The sequence below is a fragment of the Cetorhinus maximus genome, chromosome 12, assembly GCF_964194155.1.
Source record: "Cetorhinus maximus chromosome 12, sCetMax3.hap1.1, whole genome shotgun sequence".
Lineage (NCBI taxonomy): Eukaryota > Metazoa > Chordata > Chondrichthyes > Lamniformes > Cetorhinidae > Cetorhinus > Cetorhinus maximus.
This window is the reverse complement of record NC_135890.1, coordinates 52,790,721-52,810,500: the sequence shown is the minus strand read 5'-3', so window position 1 is coordinate 52,810,500 and position 19,780 is coordinate 52,790,721. Positions and strand designations below refer to the sequence as shown.

At 45.1% G+C, this 19,780-nt stretch overlaps 1 protein-coding gene and 1 long non-coding RNA gene across 2 annotated transcripts in view; both read right to left on the bottom strand.

The window, feature by feature from the left end:
• Positions 1–19,780, bottom strand: part of LOC144687449 (uncharacterized) — a 182,155-nt gene that overhangs the window by 115,159 nt on the left and 47,216 nt on the right. The gene's annotated exons all lie outside the window — the stretch shown is intronic.
• LOC144687447 (solute carrier organic anion transporter family member 1C1-like) overlaps positions 9,373–19,780 on the bottom strand; it is a 56,486-nt gene continuing 46,078 nt past the window's right edge. The window contains exons 16-17 of the mRNA XM_078553603.1: positions 18,218–18,335; positions 9,373–10,593 (exon numbers count right to left, since the gene is read on the bottom strand). Of these exons, the coding sequence (XP_078409729.1) occupies positions 10,368–10,593; positions 18,218–18,335 (344 nt within the window). The 3' untranslated portion in view covers positions 9,373–10,367. The remainder of the gene's footprint in view (positions 10,594–18,217; positions 18,336–19,780) is intronic.

Below are 19,780 nucleotides of genomic sequence, written 5' to 3'. Positions count from 1 at the left end.
CACATGGACTGGTGATGACACGTCAAGAAAACTGATCTTCTGTGGGAACACCATGTGCTCGGGGTATTTCCTCCTTCGGTCTGCGGCTCTGTGCTCATCCCCTCCATCCTGTGAAGCAACATGTCACTGACCAGAAGGCAGCTGCTGATTCTGCTCCTGCTGGTGTTGATGTTGCTCCTCTGGTTCCTCATCATAGTTTCAAGGTAGAGCGACAGAAGATGCTCCCAAGCTTCAATGAAGGCTAACCAGCAGAGAAACATAGATCAAAGACAGGTAGCAAAAATGACTTTCAGAATGTTGCAAAGCAGTGAAAACATACTCTCAGAACAAGCCTTGTGAACAAAAGCCTTTCACTTAGGCAGATTCAGTCTGGAAAGGCTTTCCAACAGTCAGATTCAGAGCCCATCAATCCACACTGTACTCCCATCTCATTGACCATGGTGAGTTTCATACAGCAAGAAAGAAATGTGCACTGACTGTTAAAGCTGGAATACAGAGTTAAATTTAAATTATTTACCTGTTTGCATATGACAGACACAACGGGCAGAATTTTCCCATCCTGCCCGCGGCTGGTTTCGTGGTGGGTGTGATTGGAGCACAGAGCTAGTTTGGGTCACTCATCTCAATTAAACTTTAGCATCCCACGCAGGGCTCAAGATGGTCCATATCTGCGATGCCATCTTGGTCTCCTCAATGTGTGTGTTAGTGTCTCAGGGACAAGGCAGCATCAGCCACCATGCAAGTAGGGCAGGAAAAACAATGGACCCTTACAGTCTCCAAACGTGTCAACTTCTGAGTTTCACTTTCTTGCCCCTTGAATCATTAATGTCGTCAATGTTTCCTTTCAGAGTGAAGGCAAAAGCACATGTGGATCCAGGGCTCAATGTTGCCTTTGTCAGGGTCCTAATGCAATGGAGGAGGTGAAGGAGGGAGAGGCGACTCTGCGCGCAGCTCCAGCAGGAGGGACATGGTCAAGCGGAGCCAGAGCACGAACAGGAGGGTCAGGAGGAGAGACCCAGACAACAGGGACGACTCGCCAGACCTAGAGTTTATTGTAGAAGAGTCTCCTATTTACAAATGAGTGAGAGGCAATGCCGTGCACGTCTGCGCTTGTCCCGAGGTCTGGTGTTTCACATGTGCCACATTCTTCATGAAGACCTGGCGCCATGCGGAGTTGGAAGGTATCCCCTGCCAGTGGCTTTGAAGGTGACTGCAACGCTCAATTTCTTGGTCTCTGGTTTTTTCCAAGGATCAACAGGGGACCTGTGCGGCATCTCAGTCCGCAACACATCGATGCTTAAAGGAGGCTACAGGTGCCCTTTACAGGGCCACAGATGCCTATCATTATGTAAAAAGATAGCCAGGCTGCGAGATTCACTGGCTTCACCGCCATCTCAGGCTTCCCAAGAGAGCAGGGTGGAATAGACTGCACCCATGTGGCTCTACGGGCTCCAAGGCAGCAGGCCCTAATGTTTTTAAACTGCAAAGGCTATCATTCCATTAATGTACAACTGATCTGTGATCACCAGAAGCACATGCTGCATGTTTATGCACAGTACCCTGGGAGTTGCCATGACTCCTACATCCTGAGTCACTCCCAGGTGCCTGAAATTTTCAAGGGGTATTATGTCTGCAGGGATGGCTGCTTGGGGATAAGAGGTGCCCACTGAAACGCTATCTGACGACACAGGTGCATCACCCTCAAAGTTGTTCCCAGGAGAGGTACAATGCTACTCACAGCTCCACACGTTCCCTTATAGAGCAGGCCATAGGGCTTCTGAAGATCTGCTTCAGTTGCTTGAATCGTTCGGGTGGCTCACTACAATACGCTCCTGGCAGGGTTTCCGCCGACATTGTGTGTTGCACCCTTCACAATCTGGCAATGCAAAGAGGTGACCCCCTGCCAGAGGGTGACCTGGAGGAGGATGAGAGCTCTTCAAAGGATGAAGATCCAGAGGCCCAGGAACCTCAGGAGGCTGCTGAGGGTCAGTATGAGTGTGATCACACTATGGAGAAAGGAAGATGTGGGAGACGTGCCTGTGATATGTTAATTGCTGACGGGTCCAAGGAGAGTAAAGTTAAGTGAGGGAATATGGCCACATCTCTCCTAGCCCTCAATGCTATTTCCTTTCATCTCAGGGGATGTCCACCCACTTGCAGCAAGAACAAGTCCCACATTCACACTTGCATGTTCTGACCTCACGAATCGCCAGGCCATGATCTTTGCTTTGATCCATGGGGCCCTGTGAGTGAGCTCACTCTAGGAACTGAGAGTTCACTTAGGAACAAGAGCGATGTGAGAGGAGACTTGAAGCCTTCGCCGCCATCTAATGATGCAAACAATGCTGCGACTGAGATGTGGACATGCCTAGGCACCTCCTCCTCCCGTGCATGTCTTGTCTTCTGCCACTACCACTGAGGAGACACAAATGTTGCTAGATTATCAATGCTGATGAGCTGCCCTCACTCAACAGTGTTCCTTGAGGAAGGGTTAGAAACACTTACATCACCCACTTCCAATAGAGATTTAAACACCTCTCCCTGACATCACACAAGAGTGCAGAGGCTAGGTCAAGTGTGGTTGACATCGCAGGAAGATGAATCTCACAGTGGGGACACCATCACTGAATGGGAGGAAGGCTAAACCTCGGAATAAGAGGATTCCAAAGCACAAAATCACAACGCCTTCAGTTGACAGGAACATTCACATAACCATCAAATGTATTAACAAAAGTGCAATTTCTTTACATGTCTAGCACACCCGTGACCCAAAAGTGACATCACTTTTTCTTAACTTTCCTAACTCTACCGCCTGGGGGCAGCCCCGACATCTGCAGCAGAGGTGGAGGCAGCCTGCTGGCTGCTACATCCTGATGTCTGTGATGACCTTGGTGGATGTCCTCTGGTGGCCCGAGGCCTGGAGGGCCCCGGCCTGATAAGGGTCCCCTGCTCAGGGTCAAAATGCCTTTAGTGGCCTGAGAAGCTGGAGTGGATGGGGTCACAGGTAGAGGGGGCAGTGAGCAGCTGCACAACCTTGGAGTGTCCAGAGAGGAGGCCCCCGGGGTGTCCGGCTGATGCTCATCCTCCTAGTGGGTGCCCAAGGGCCCCACCCTGACTCCTGCAGGAGATGGTGCAGCTGGAGGGAGGTCAAGCTGCCTCGTCCCCATGTCGCCTACATCTTGATGGTGCCCACCAGGGTGTGTGGCCATGGAATGGAGGGCCGTGCACAAATCTGGCAAGACCTGCTGGACCAAGGTCTCCATGGTGGTCGCCAGCCTTCCCAAGGAGACCTCGAGGTGCTCGCATGTGGGAGCCACGACATCAGACAGAACATGGACGGATTCCTCTATCGTTCGCTCTAGCCTGCTGAGTGACTGTCGAATCTCTGCCTGATGTTCCACCGCCTGTTGCTGCATCTCCAGCACTTTCAGAGGCTTATGGTCTAACTCAGACTGAGTGGGTGTTGTCTCCGAGTGCCAGAGATGAACTGTCCCTGCCTCCAACTGGTGCGGGGATGTGTCAGCGAGGGCCAGCCATCATTAACTGAAACTCTATTTTCTATTTGCTAGGCACCAGCAGATCGAGGCCCCCAAGCCAGTCCAGCACCAGTCCAAGCCCCCAGACTTCATCCAAGGAGGAAGCTCTGGAAGAACCCACACCCACCCTCCACCAGCTCAGAGACGCACACGTCAGTGGGGCACAGATGTAGACTTCTTTTCTTTTTATTCATTCATGGGTTGTGGGCTTTGCTGGCTGGGCCAGCTGACCTGCACTGAAACAGCCTCCTGCACTTCCTGCATCTATCCCTGGGATAGAGCACTCACCTGTGTGCCTGCACCCCTTGATCAAGGCCTGATGGGCCTGATCTGTGAAGCGGGGTGCTGCCTTTATCATGGGGTTCTCAGCCCTTCTTTTTCTGGCTGCAAGACACCCCTGGCAGGCTGGAGAGAGTGAGATTGTGTGTTGGACTGGCCTTTAATTTGGCACCCTTCGAACCCACAGCTGATGGCAGGTGGGTGAATCAACTCCTGACCCGCCAGGGATTTGGACCGGTATGTGCCTTTGCATAATTGATGACCTTCTAAGTGAGGAATCGGGACGAGTTCCCGCCATTCCGGCCAGCGGGGTGGGTGCTGCCAAAACTGCCTGGCACTTAGTCTCATTAACGGAAAATTCCGCCCAGCATCCCCACAGGGGTTCCCCTCATGCCTCTGAATGTGCTCTAATTAACTGGATTCATGTAGTGTTTGTGACACCCTGCCTTTTGTGACACCCCGCACCCGAGCCTGATTCCCCCACTTTCCAGTTGAAATTCTGCCCGTAGAATACAAAAGCAAGGAAGATATGCTAAACTTTTAACAAGTACTGGTTAGGCCTCAGCCTGGTATAGCGTGTTTAGTTCTGATCACTACATTTTGGGAAGGACATCAAGGCCTTAGAACAGGTGCTGAGGAGATTAACCACAATTGTATGAAGGATGAGGAACTTAAGTAATGTGGAATGATTGGAGATGCAGTTGTTCTTAGAGTAGAGGATGTTTAATTGGGTTTTGATAGAGGTGTTCAAAATCATCAGAGATTTGGGTAGATAAATGAGGGGAAAATGTTTCTAGTCGCAGAAAATTGGTAACAAGAGGACACAGATTTAAGTTAATCGGCTAAAGCTCTTCAATGATGAAAGGACAGCTTTCCAGATATTTGACCGATATTGATATGTGAAGTGGAATGGGGTGGGGTGTGACCTTTGTGTGTGCTAAAGGATTTAGATGCAGGCCATTGGGTTAATTAATTATGGCATGTGAAGAAGGGAATATAAGCGATGGAATCAATCCTTGACTTGACAAAAGGCAGAGATTAGGGCTTTTGTCAGTACTGAGGCAGAGGTAAGGGCATAAATGGACAATAATGGGGGAGTAGAAAAATATTGCCCAGCTCGTCAAAGGAGTTCTGAAATTAGCCAGTATTATTTTAATTTGGATAGATTGACAAACACATCTCTGCTATTTTCTAGCCCAGGTTAGCTTGTGCTAGTAACAGCATACATGCTGTTTATTTGACCTTTTGTGTAGAAAGTGAATTATCAGTTATGTAACAAAAAACAAACTGTAAAAGAGATAGCAAATTGCACAATGCTCATGATTTGTGTATTCACTGTGTTTTGGTGAACTTCTGCATAGTGAACTTTTTCTGTTCTGATTTATAGGTTCCCTTCCACTAATTACCCCTGCCCACCCCCACCACACTACTGGAAATTTGTAGTGGGATTACTATATAACCAAGTATAGATCTGAAGAAGACACAGAAAACCCATTAACGTCAATGCCCACTGATATTTGCATAGGGCTACATGATGCTTCAAAACCACTCCTGACCTCAGTTTCAACCAGCTAGACTGGTACCACTACACATGGGGGAGAATTTTCTTCCCAAAGAGGGGGTCGTGTGGTGGGTGGGTGCGGGCGGGCTCAGAGCTGATCAGCACCCCCAATCGGCTGGGCTCCGCCATTTTACGTAGGTGGGCCGATTAAGGCCCGCCCAGCATGACGCACGCCCAGAAGCGCCAAGCGCTCCCTGTGCTGGGGTTGGGGGGAGGTTGCCTGAGTTGGGGAGTGCGCGAAAGAGTGCAGAAATCGCCCTGAGCCTCAGGGAGATTAGTTTTAAATCATTCATGAAACTTCATCCTGCCCGTGGATGAGGTTCCATGAAAAATGCGAAGGCCACCTGGGCTCTTTCCCTGCCCTCCAATCTTAAGGTTGGATGGGCAACACAGTTGGTTGCCTTAATTGCTTTTTAACACGCCCTATTAGGCCTTTGACAGTTCGGCGGGCGCACAGCTGACTCAGGACACACGCCCAAAGTCATCCCGCGTCATTTTACGCCTCGGCAAGTGGGCCCTGACTCCATCTCGCCGAGCCGAAGATTCTGCCCATAGAACACTAGTGAAGGGCATTTGCTCACAGTGCACTCCATGGGTTCCCTGAATCATCCCCGGTGCTCTCCTGTAACTCTTCTTCCAGGGAGTTGAAGGTATTCATGACAGTTCTGACCCTAAAGCCCCTATTTCAGCATTAGAGATGCTCCTGGAGTGCCAAAAACTTTTACACCCCATTCCATTTTCTCTCTCTTCAGTCAATTTCTTGGTTACCTGCCTGAGGGGGTGGTGGAGGCAAGAACCCTCACAACATGTAAGGAGTATTTAGATGAGCACTTGAAATGCCATAGCATACAGGGCTACGGGCCAAGTGCTGGAAAATGGGATAAGAATAGGTAGGTGCTTGATGGCCGACATGAAGGGCCTGTTTGTGTGCTGTATAACTCTATGACTTTATGGCCTTTTGTTAAATTCTAAAATCCTCCCTATCCTTAGGTTTACTGCTGTCACCTACAGAATGTATCTGCTTTCTTACTGCCCGTAATCAGTATGTTGTGTATGTAAAAAGGCGTGTCTTTTCGTACCCCTGAAGTGTGTATTCTCATTAAATAATCAGCAGCAAGCTTTCATGTGTTTACAATAATGAAGATTACTTATTCTCACACACTTACCCCAAATTAACACATCACACACTAGTTCTCATGCATACACATACACACAAACACACCCACACACACACAAAGATTGGATACAGTTAATTACAGTTTACAGGATACAGATTACAGCTAATTCAGTCACCGATTTACAACTTCCAGTCTTCCACATGGCAGGCCTGTTGTTGTTTGAATGGATTTGTGATTTAAAGTTGAAGTGAGGGTCTTGTAAAGGGTTCACATCTGGTCGCGAGGTTTCTAGGAGATTCATTTTCATGTGAACCTTGAAACTGGAACAATTTAAGTACTTTGGTTGCCTGATGTCTTGCGGCTAGTTTCAGAGTCCTGTTCTCAGACTGGCTGACGACTAATGGTTCTGTTGGATGTGCTGGACCCCGGGCTAAATAAAGGTGCAGCCCCTGAAATTAGCTTTGACCACATGACCACTGGGTTAACACTCCGCTGATAATTAAAAGGCCTATTAAGGCCATTAACAAGCTAATCAAATTCAAATTCATACTGTCCGCCAACCCAATGGTTGGCGGGCAGGCAAAAAGGCCAAGTGGCCTTTACATTTTTTAGGAAACCTCATCCATGAGCAGGATGAGGTTTCCTAAAGCAAATGCACATTAAATAAAAACTTTATTTTGGAATTAAAGACATGTCACATGAGGGGAGTCACATGAGGGGACATGTTTTATTAAATTTTTACTGTCTTTATTATTATTTTTTAAAAAGCGCTTCAATCTCCGACGTAGCTCCGTGCCTCAGGGAGATTGAAGCGCTCTTTCACGCGCACGCGTGAACTGCCCACTAGGCCCGGCTCTCCCTCCTCCCCCCACCCGCACAGGCAGCGGTCAGTGCCGCCGCTCGCGATTCATGCAGGGTGGGCCTTAATTGGCCCGCCTGTGTGAAATTGCGCTGCAGAGCCGATTGCGGGCAGCAGTTGGCTGCCCGACTGCCCCCGCCAAGCACAAAATCCTGCCTGTAATCTTTAGGTGTTGCCCCATCCTTAAACAACGAGGTGCATGAATTGCACAAATGGTTGTGAAGTGCCCTCACCCAGATCAATATTTAATTAGGTATTCACCAAAGACTTGATACGGTCTGTAGTCTAAATTCCAAAAGTCACATGATTTGCAGTAGCCATCTTAATAGCTTGTTTGTGTCCAGTTTTTAAAAGCATTGACTGAAGTTTGAAAATATGACATGCCTGCGCTGATGTGATACTACTCTTTTGCAATATTATAAATCCTTTTCCTTTAATCTAATGCTTTAATTTCTCAATAGTTACAGTTAGACCACATTTCCCGTGGAATTTGTATTCCTTAAGGAAATATATATTCATTGTAATTTATGATTTCTTTAAATGTTCGCCATTGCTCATCTACTATCATAACTCTAATTCTAGCTTTCTAGTGTCTTAACAAATTCATCCTTCATACCTATATAGTTTGCTTTGCTCAGTTTCAGTTTAACTTAATCACACTCAAACTCAGTACAAAACTAACATATTATGATCACTCTTCCCCAGATGGTCCTTTAGTAATTAGTCCTGTCTCATGGCACAATCATAGATCTAAAGTAGCCTGCTCCCTAGTCAGCTCCTTGACATACTGATCAAGGAACATATTTTGACGACTGTTTTCTATTCTTTCATGGAATGTGGCCATCACTGGCTAGACGAGCATTTGTTGCTCATCTGAGTTATCCTTGAGAAGGTGGTAGTGTGCTGCCTCCCTGAACTGCTGTTGTCCATCTGATGTTGGCACACCAACAGTGCTGTTAGAAAGGGAGATCCAGACTTTTGACACAGCAACAGTGAAGGAACAGTGATATCATTTCAAATCAGTTTGATTTTTGGCTTCTGCAAAGTGCTTTGGGGCATTTCACTATGTTAAAGGTGCTATATAAATGCAAGTCATAATTTCTGTTATGTTGATGGGGTTTGATGATGTAGGGTAGAAGAAGTTCATGCAGAACATAAACACTAATAGACAGTGTGACAGTGCATATAATTTACAGCACAGAAACAATGTAAATCTATATAATCCTGTGCACTTATTTCACAGCAAGGTTATGTTTTTTCGCCTTTGCCAAATGATGAGATGATTACAATTTTGAGTAGTGCTGCACAAGACAATTAGCCTCTCACTAAAATGGTTGAAAAACGTAGCTGTTAGCCATTTCACTCCCCCACCCCATAACCCAACTGAATGGATACCAGGCTCAAGTCAATACTTTCCATCATTTCACCTGGTGGTCAGCTTCACTCTATAACATGCTTTCGGTGTACCATAAATTATTGTAGCCTTCTTGCCAGTCAGGGGACTGCGGTTTCAAATTTCACTCCAGAGACTTGAGCACCAAATCCAGGCTGACACTCCCATGCAGTTTTAAGGGAGCTCAGCAATGTCGGTGGCGTTGGAGGGGGGCACCTTTTGGATGAGATGTTAGGGCGACAAGGATTTTATTTGGTGAAGGATGATCTAATCTAGCTGTTAAAAATTTTTTAAAAGGAATTCGATGAGGTAGACATAAAGAAACTATTTCTTCAGGTGGAGAAATCCAGAAAAAGGAAGCACAGTCTTAAAATTAGAGTTAGCCCATTCACCAGTGAAACCAGGGAGTTTTTTTTTGCAAAATCAAAAATGGATAAATGGAGTTAAAATAAAGATCAGCTTTGATTTAAGTGAGTGGTGGAACAGGCTTGATGGGCTAGATGGCCCACTCTCGTGACTGTTCCTAAACTACAGGGACCGATTTAGCAAGCTTACTCTAGAAATGTTTTAAATGGAAATCAATTAATTTTTATTTCACTGGTTTTAAGAAGGTGACAGAGAAATGATTTCAGGGAAAATACTTTTATTTAAGAATTAAGAACAATGCAAAAGATAAATATTTCAAATAACAGATCTAAAGTAGTTTCACCATTGATCATTCTTCATTCTATCTGACGAATGGCGGGATCTTATGGTTACTGGACTCTGTACCTAAGGGCTGTTATAAGGGTAGAATTTGCCTGCAAGACAGCTGAAGATCAAAAGTAAAGCTATCCAATTAAGTGATCCACTAATTTGGATTTATAAAGGCTATGCGTAATAACCTGTCATGATCCAATTGATAGAAAACATTTCTATCTAGATGAATAAATCAATACATGAGCCAATCATATTCTGACCCAAAATATGTCAAATTATTAAGAATGCTTGACTGGCATCAGTTGCCTCTTGAGGTCTAACTATGCAACATTGGTCCAAGGCCCATATTGGTGAGCAAAAAGCATTAAAAAGGCACATTTTACATTTGCCTAAGAACTGGAGCCCAATGGTTTAGAGAAACACTGGGGGGGAAAAAAATTAGGGATCTTCGGCAGTACCATAAAACAGTTTTGTGGTGAATCCATTGGATGTTATACACCAAGCCCTCTTTTCCACGACAAGTAAAACAGTATGTGGTGTAATAGGAGCATGTGATTGGCTGAAAGCCTTCTTTGCACTGCTGGCAAAGGGAAGATCCCATTCTTCAGTTCCAGTGTTCCAGTATCAGATAAACATAGTTTTCAGTTCACAGTTGCTGTTCCACAGACACAACAATTCTTTAAGATAAAAATCACATTGACGGAAAACATCTCATCTCACAGTCAACTTTACTCTGTCCTCAGAAATGTATTTAAAAGCACAGCTAGTCGATAATTAATCTTAGAATTTTTTTTTAAGATTATGGTACTTCGATTTTATAATTAACAAAAATAAAACCTTCTGCTTTCTTTTCCTAAAATGTTTGACTCAAAAATTGACAACATTATTAATTTTTTTTCACATTTGGTAATGAAGTCCTTTTTCAAACATTCGATTCTTGGTCTGAATCATTGGTGGCTGTTTTGACTGAAAGGTCTCCATTGTCAGGCTTATGGTCCTTGTCCTGATCAGGCATCATTTCAGCACCGTGATTAGATTCTGGGCTGTGATCCTTGGCGGGAGAACATTTCATCAATTGCACCAAGATAACAAGAAACACCAGCATGCCAACTCCACGCAGTACCACTTGTAAGCCAAGAAAGATATGCCTGCATGGAATGGGAGAATAGGAACAAGGCATTAAAACTCTAGGGGCAGAACCTTAACTGCAATAGGAAGGTAGATTTGGGTTCGGCAGTGTTAAATCCCCCAAGAGAGATTATTTGGGATCCCAAGATCATCCATCATATGTACTTCATTGGGATGTCAGGTGGTTACGTAAAGTGCTATAGAAATCAGAGTTTTTTTTTATAGACAGTAGCATAGTGATAATGTTATAGGACTAGTAACCCAAAGGCTCGGGCTAATACTCTCAAGACAAATTCAAATCCCACCATGGCAGCTGGGGAATTTAAACTCAATTAATTTATAATTCTGAACTAAAATGCTGGTCTCACTAATAATGGTCATGAAACTATTGGATTGTTGTAAAAATCTAGCTGGTTCACCAATGTCCTTTAGGGAAGGAAATTTGCCATCCTTACCCAGCCAGGCTTCCATGTGACTCTAGGCCCACAGCAATGTGGTTGACTCTTAACTACCATTTGAAGTGACCTAGAAAATCTCTCAGTTGTATCAAACTGCTACAGAAAAGTTAAAGAAGAATAAAACCAAAACAGACGACCCAGCGTTAACCTAGGTACTGGAAATGACAATGGCATGCCCTGCCACATCCACCCTGCAAAGTCCTCCTCATGAACGTCTGGGAACTTGTGTAAAAATTGGAAAAATTAATTGCCCCACAGTTTAGTTGAGCAACAGCCTGACAGTCATACTTAATGAATCATATCTTATAGCCAACATTGACTCCTCCATTACTGGCAAGAGAGACCCATCAGAGATGGTGGCACAGCGGTAGACGCTGCCCTGGGAGTCCTCAACATTGACTCTGGAGCCCAAGGTCTCCTGGCATCGGGTCAAACATGGGCAAGGAAACCACCTGCTGATTACCACCTACTGTCATCCCTCAACTGATGAGTCAGTACTACCACATGTTGAACACCACTTGGAAGAAGCAATGAAGGTAGCAAGGTCATCTACTCTGGGTGGGGGGACTTCAATGGCCATCAAGATTTGGCTTAGTAGCACCACTACTGACTGAGCTGGCAGAGTCCTGAAAGACGTATCTACCAGACTGAGCCTTAACAGGTGGTGAGAGAACCTACAACAGGAAAAAAACCTACTAAACCTCATCCTTGCCAATCTACCTGTTGTAGATGTATCTGTCTATGACAGAATTGGTAGCAATTCTACAGATTCTGGAACTGTTCCTGAAGATTGAAAGGTAGAAAGTGTCACCTCACTATTTAAGAAGGGAGGGAGAGAGAAAACAGGGAACTACTGACCTGTTAGCCTTACATCAGGAGGGGGGAAAATACTAGAATCTGTTATAAAGGATGTGATAAATGGACATTTGGATAATTATGATCTGATTGGGCATAGTTAACATGGATTTATGAATGGCAAATCATATTTTATGAACCTGTTGGAGTTTTCTTTGAGGACGTTACTAATAGAATTGACACAGGGGAGCTGGTGGACGTAGTATACATCGATTTTCAGAAGGCTTTTGATAAAGTTCCCCACAGGAGGTTGGTTAGCAAAATTAAAGCACATGGGATAGGAGGTAATATACTGGCATGGATTAAGGATTGGCTAATAGGCAGAAAACAGAGAGAGTAGGAATAAACAGTTTATTATCGCGTTGGCAGGCTGTGACTAGTGGGGTACCTCAAGGATCAGTACTTAGGCTCCAGTTGTTTACAATATATATCAATGATTTGGATATATAATATAAATATAATATTTCCAGGTTCACGGTGACACAAAGCTAGGCAGGAATGTGTGTTGTGAGGAAGATGTAAAGCGGCTACAGGAGGATTTGGACAGACTAAATGAATGGGCAAGAACATGGCAGATAGAACATAATGTGCAAAGCTGCAAGGTTATCCACTTTGGTTGGAGGAACAGATGTGCAGAGTATTTCCTAAATGGTAAGCTATTAGAAAGTGTAGATGTGCAAAGGGATCTGGGTGTCCTTGTCCATAAGTCACTGAAAGCTAACATGCAGGTACAGCAGGTAATTCGGAAGGCTGATGGAATGTTAGCCTTTATTGCAAGAGGATTTGAGTACAGGAGTAGCAGAGTTTTGCTTCAATTGTATAAAACCTTGGTTAGACTGCACCTGGAGTACTGTGTGCAGTTTTGGTCCCCTTACCTCAGAAAGGATAGTATTGCCATAGAGGGAGTGCAATGAAGGTTCACCAGGTTTGTTCCGAGGATGACAGGACTGTCCTATGAGAGAGATTGGGGAAACTTGGCCTGTATTCTCTAGAGTTTCGAAGGATGAGAGGTGATCTCATCGAAACCTACAAGATAATTAAAGGAATAGACAGGGTAGGTGCAGGTAAGGTGTTTCCCCTGGTTGGGGAGTTTAGAACTGGGGACACAATTTCAAAATAAGGGGGAAGCTACTTAGGACTGAGATGGGGCGAAAGTTTTTAATTAAAGGGTTGTGGATCATTGGAATTCTCTCCCTAGAGGGTTGTGGAAGCTCAGTCATCGAGTGTGTTTAAAGCAGAGATTGACAGATTTTTAAATACCAATGACATAGAGGGATATGGGCATAGTGTGGGAAAAAGGCATTGAAGCGGATGATCAGCCATTATTGTATTGAATGGCGGAGCAGGCTCGACAGGCCTTTTTTTTTCATTCACTCACAGGTTGTGGACGTCGCTGGCTGGGCAAGCATTTATTGTCCATCCCTAATTTCCCTTGAGAAGGTGGTAGTGAGCTGCTTTCTTGAACAGCTACAGTCCATGTGGTGTAGGTACACCCATAGTGCTGTTAGGGAGAGAGTTCCAGGATTTTGACCCAGCGACAGAGAAGGAACGGTGATATATTTCCAAGTCAGGATGGTGAGTTACTTGGAAGGGAGCTTCAAGGTGGTGTTCCCATGTGTCTGCTGCCCTTGTCCTTCTAGATGGTAGACGTCGTGGGTTTGGAAGGTGCTGTCTAAGGACACTTGGTGAGTTCCTGCAGTGCATCTTTTAGATGCTACACACTGCTGCTATAGTATGTCAGTGGTGGAGGGGGTGAATGTTTGTGGATGGAATACCAGTCAAGTGGCTGCTGTGTCCTGGATGGTGTCAAGCTTGAGTGTTGTTGGAGCTGCACTCATCTAGGCAAGTGGAGAATATTCCATCACACTCCTGGCTTGTGCCTTGTAGATGGTAGACAGGCTTTGGGGAGTCAGAAGGTGAGTTACTCATCACAGGATTCCTCGCCTCTGACCTGTTCTTGTAGCCACAGTTTTTACATGGCTAGTCCAGTTCAGTTTCTGGTCAATGGTAACCCCCAGAATGTTGATTGTGGGGGATTCAGCGATGGTAATGTCATTGAATGTCAAGGAGTGATGGCTAGATTCTGGCTTGTTGGAGATGGCACTTGTGTGACATGAATGTTACTTGCCACTTGTCAGCCCTAGCCTGGATATTGTCCAGTTCTTGCTGCATTTGGACGTAGATTTGAGGAGTCGAGAATGGTGTTGAACATTGTGCAATCATGAGCGAACATCCCCACTTCTGAGCTAATTATGGAAGGAAGGTCATTGTAGAAGCAGCTGAAGATGGTTGGGCCAAGGGCACTACCCTAAGGAACTCCTGAAACTGAGATGGCCTACTCCTATGTTCCTATGAGTGGCCACTGCAGACAATGTGCCATCTTCACACTGAGGAAAGTCCTTCATCATGTTGTGCAGCACAATCATTGCACAAAATGGGATGGACTTAGAACAGATCTAGCAGCTTAAACTGAGCACCCCTCTGTGGACCATCAGCAGCAACAGAGTTACATTCAACCACAATCTGTAACCTCATGGCCTGGCATATCCCTCACTCCAGCATTACCACCAAGCCAGGGGGATCAACCCTGGTTCAATGAAGAGTGCAGGAGAGCATGCCAGGAGCAGTACCAGGCATACCGAACAATGAGGTATCAGCCTGGTGAAGCGACAACAGAGGACTACGTGCAAACCAAACAGCCAAAGTGACATTATATAGTCAGAGCTAAGTGATCCCACAGCCAACAGATCAAATCAAAGCTCTGCATTCTTGCCACATCTCATCATGAATGGTGGTGGACAATTTAACAACTGACCAGAGGACGAAGCTCCACAAACATCCTCAATGATGAGGGAGTCCAGCACAACAGTGCAAAAGACAAGACTGAAGCATTTGCAAAAGAAGTGCCAAGTAGATGATCCATCTCGGCCTCCTCCGGAGGTCCCCAGCATCACAGATGCCAGTCATCATCCAATTCGATTCACTCCACGTGATATTAAGAAACGGCTGAAGGCTCTGGATACTGCAAAGGCTATGGGCCCTGACAATGTCCTGGCAGTCATAGTGAACACTTGTGCTTCAAAACTAGACACCTCCCTCCACTCCACCCCCAAACCCCTAGCCAAGCTGCTCCAGTACAGCTACAACACTGGCATCTACCCAACAATGTGGAAAATTTCCCAGGTGTGCTCTGTTCACAAAAAGCAGGATAAAGCCAACACAGCCAATTATCACCCCATCAGCCTACTCTCACTCATCAGCAAAGGGTTGGAAGGTGTAGTTGACAGTGCTATGAAGCAACACTTACTCAGGAATATCCTGCTCACCGACGCTCAGTTTGGGTTCTGTCGTCCTGACCTTGCTTCAGCCTTGATCCAGACATGGGCAAAAGGGCTAAATTCCTGAGGTGAGGTGAGAGTGGCTACCCTTGGCGCCATGACCTGGATTTCACAGGGCACTATATTCCCTGCTCCACTCTCCACCCCACCCCACCCCCACTGCCCCATTCCCCAACTGAAAGTTCGAATGGGAGCCCGGCCACCAAAAAGCTGGTAGCCCTGCAGTCTTCCTACCCCCTGCAGGGCATTAATTGCCTGAGGATGAGACTTAATTGGGGATTGGCGGGGGGGGGGGGGGGTCAGAACGACAGCAAACTCTTCACCCCATGCCTTCCCATTCTATTATACAGGTCCCCCTGCCTCCCAGCCCCGTCAACAGTGTTTGGGGGAGGGTAGAGGGGAATTAAATTCCATCCGTCATTGAAGTTGTACCATTATTTAAAAAGGATGCAAGGGATAGGCCAGAAAATTGTAGTCTGGTCAGTCTGACTTCAGTGGCAGGTAAATTATTGGAATCAATCCTGAGAGACAGGATATAAACTGTCACTTAGAAAGGCATGGGCTGATCAGGGATAGTCAACAAGGTTTTGTTGGGGGAAGATCGTGTCTTACAAACTCAACAGAATTTTTTGAGGAAGTAACAAGGAGGATTGATGAGGGTGGTGTAGTGAATGTTGTCTACATGGATTTTAGAAAAGCATTTGACAAGGACCCACATGGCAGACTGGTCAGAAAAGTGAGATTCCATGGGATACAGAGGAAGGTGGCAAGTTGGATCCAAAATTGGCTCAGTGACAGGAAACAAAGGGTAATAGTCGATGGATGTTTTTGCAAATGGAATACAGTTTCCAGTGGTGTTCTACAGGGCTCAGTGTTGGGGCCCTTGCTGTTTGTTGTATATATTTATGATTTGGACATAAATGTGGGAAGTATGATTGGGAAATTTCCAGATGACACAAAAATTGGCTGTGTACTTCATAGTGAAGAGGGTAGTTGTTGTCTTCAGAATGATATCGATGGTTTAGTTGAGCGGGCAGAAAAATGGCAAATGGAATTCAATCCGGAAAAGTGAGAGGTAATGCATTTGGGGAAGGCAAACAAAGCAAGGGAATACTCATTAAATGGGAAGATATTGAGAGAGGTTGAGGAAGTGAGACACTTTGGTGTGCATGTCCACAGGTCCCTGAAGGTGCCAGGACAGGTGGATAAAGATGGTAAAGAAAGCATATGGAATGCTTTCCTTTATTGGATGAGGTATTGAATACAAAAGCAGGAATGTAACGATGGAACTGTATGAAATGCTGGTTAGGCCACAGCTGGAATTTTGTATACAGTTCTGGTCACCACATTACAGGAAGGACGCAATTGCTCTGGAGAGAGTACAGAGAAGATTTACAAGAATGTTGCCAGGGCTTGAAAATTGAAGCTATCAGGAAAGATTGGATAGGCTAGAGTTGTTTTCCTTGGGACAGAGGAGGCTGAGGGGTGACTTAAATGAGGTGTACAAAATTATGAGGGGCCTAGATAGAGTGGACAGGAAAGACTTGTTTCCCCCGGCTGAGGGGTCAATTACCAGGGGGCATAGATTTAAGGTGATTGTTGGAAGGATTAGAGGGGGCATGAGGAAAAACTTTTCCACCCAGAGGATGGTGGGTGTCTGGAATTCACTGCCTAAGTTTGTGGCTGAGGCTGAAACGCTCAACTCATTTAAAAAGGTACCTGGATCGGCATCTGAAGCGCTGTAACCTGCAAGGCTATGGACAAGCTGCTGGAAAGTGGGATTAAAATGAGCGGCTAGTTTCATTTTCATCTTCTTCTGGCTGGCACAGACATGATGGGCTGAATGGCATCTTTCTGCGCTGTAACTTTTCTATGGTTCTATGGTTCTAAGCCATCCCCCGCCACCCCCACCCACACTGACTATGGAGCAGCTCTAATGCTTAGACTGTCAGTAACTCACGTAAAGTCTTGTGCAGCAAGTAAGTCCTGTAAATAGGATGCTATATAATGGCACCTGGACAATGCTTTATTTAGGGCCTATCTTTCATGAGGTATTGTCAAAGGTCTCCATTGTGGCAAATGAAACAGACATGATTGGGTCGGTCTCGTGCTTCTGGTGCAGAACTGCACTATATGACAGCACAAGTCACAGAGGGTTGGAACACCATCGCATCTTATTCTTTGCCCAATCTCTGTTTGACCCATACTGGGAGTACAGGCTCATGCAATGAACCCTAATGCCTCAAAGTTGCTGCAAATGAGCAAAATGCAGCTGTGCTTTGCGTTCAGTTATCGGCTACCAGCCCAACTTTCACAGGACAAGTTTTGTCTTAGTATAATTAAGTGCCTTACACTTATCTGAGGGGAGGAGAGTAAAAAGCTGCTAATTTAGATGTCAGTCTTGACCCAATTGGTGGCACTCATGTTTCAGTCACAAGCCTGTGGGTTCAAATCACACTCCAGTCTTGAGCACATAATTCAGGCTGACACTTGCATGCACTACTGAGGGAGTGCTACACTGTCTTTCAGATGAGTTGAGTCACTGAGGCCATATCTGCCTTCAGGTGGACCAAAAGATGCCATAGCACTACTTTGAAGAACAGCAGGGGAGTTATCCCAGATGTCCTGGCCATTACTTACCCCTACCTTAATCACAAACTGATTATCTGGTCAGTATCACATTGCTGCTTATCGGGAGCTGACTGTATGTAAATTGGCTGCCGCTTCTCCCTAAATTACAACAGTGACTAAAATTAAAATTATTTAATTGCCTATAAAGCACTTTGAGCCATCCTGTGGTCATGAATGGCGATACACTAATGCACACCTTCCTTTCTATCTAATAACCTAGCTGGTGGGCAGATTTTACCTGCTGATTTCATCTTAGTGAATTCATAACCCATGCTCTTAATTCCTTACTTTAAAACTTCTGGATCATTTCACATTGTACATTGACCACATCACATTGCACTGAGCCAAAAAACCATTCTTACCTGAAAGTATCAGAGTTATAAATCCTGCAGGCCCCTCGCCCCCCACATCTGTTGGTTCCCCATTTCAGGCACGTTGTGTCTATCAAAGCTCCAAAGTAAATAGGAGCGGGAATTCCAGCTGGAACAGGGAGGAGGAGATAGTTGTCAATAGCAATTCCAGCTGGATCCTGTGACCATTTACACAATTATGTTAAACTGCTTTATTTTCACAATCACAGATACCTATTTTCCCAGCTCACATCCCTGTTCAGTCCAGCCATTGGCTATTTTTAGAAGCACATTTAAAATGTATTATGTACAAGATGCCGAAGCTTTCAAATCTTTGTTTGCATGGCTGATTTTCTCTACGTACTGGAACAGCTTCTGTTGAACATGATTTGTTTTTCACCAGAGGAAAATGGGAATATTCAGCCATGTCAATTTCAGTCAATGCTACTTTTGTTTTCCCACTTCCAAAGATCTTGAAAAGTACACAGCACAAATTTAATCATCCATTTTGCTGATCTCACATTATTGTGTTTATAAACAATGCTAGCTAAGCTTTAGGACTTCCCAGTGTCTTAAACTATACATGGGGAATGGATGGCCATACAGGATTACAGCTACTGGTTGCATCAAGTTTGAAGCCCAACACGGGCTGACTGACCATTTCCAGTGTTGTGATTTCTATGTCACAACACTGAGCTATACTGCTGGCTCTGCATCATTCTGATTGAAAGAAGCAGAGCTCGGCTGATACCTGTAATCACCATACCCAGAGCTGTGCTTACCAGCATTCAATTTTTGAACTGTGAAGTTGCATTTTGCTAAAGTTACAAAGGGCAGGTTACCTATAAAAAATAGTTCCTGGGGTGGGGGGGGTCAACTGATTTCAAGGTTGAATATTGCTGAAAAGACAGACATGTTGCTAAAGATTTTCATCTTGCGCTCATGAGGATAAACACAAGAATGCGAAATTTCAAACAATCACAATAACTTATACTGCAGGAGCAAAGGCACCAGAGGCTTGGGGAGCCGAAAGTTTCCTACTGTTTTCTCCATGGCAACACCTCACTTAATCAGAGTCAACTTGTCAACCAATCAGCACACTTTTCTCCTGTAATATAAACTGTTGTGATCATTTGAAATTTGGCATTCTTCCATTTGTCCTGATGAGTGCAAGACCAGAAGCCTCGGCAACATGTCTCTCTTTTCAGCAATTTTCAAGTTCCGCACCACAAAACAACAATTTCAAAGTTGCTTACACTGGATGTAATTGCACTGAGATGAACACAAAGCATAAGTGTGCATTGCACAATTACCTTTGGCAGCAGTTTCACACTGCCTCTCAGATGGAATCAGGCTGCTTTCTTTCAAGTTGCCCTGGTGAACCTTATAGATTCAGGTTGAACCATTGAAAAAAATCTGCACTACTACTGATTTGCAAACTTCACACACCAATTCATCCGACATTGTCAGATGAAATGATTATATGTACCACACATTCTGATCTCACTGAGCCACAGACCAACCAGGGCAGTGAAAGTGGGTGTAACGGATTTTCTCCAGGCCTCCCCTTAATGC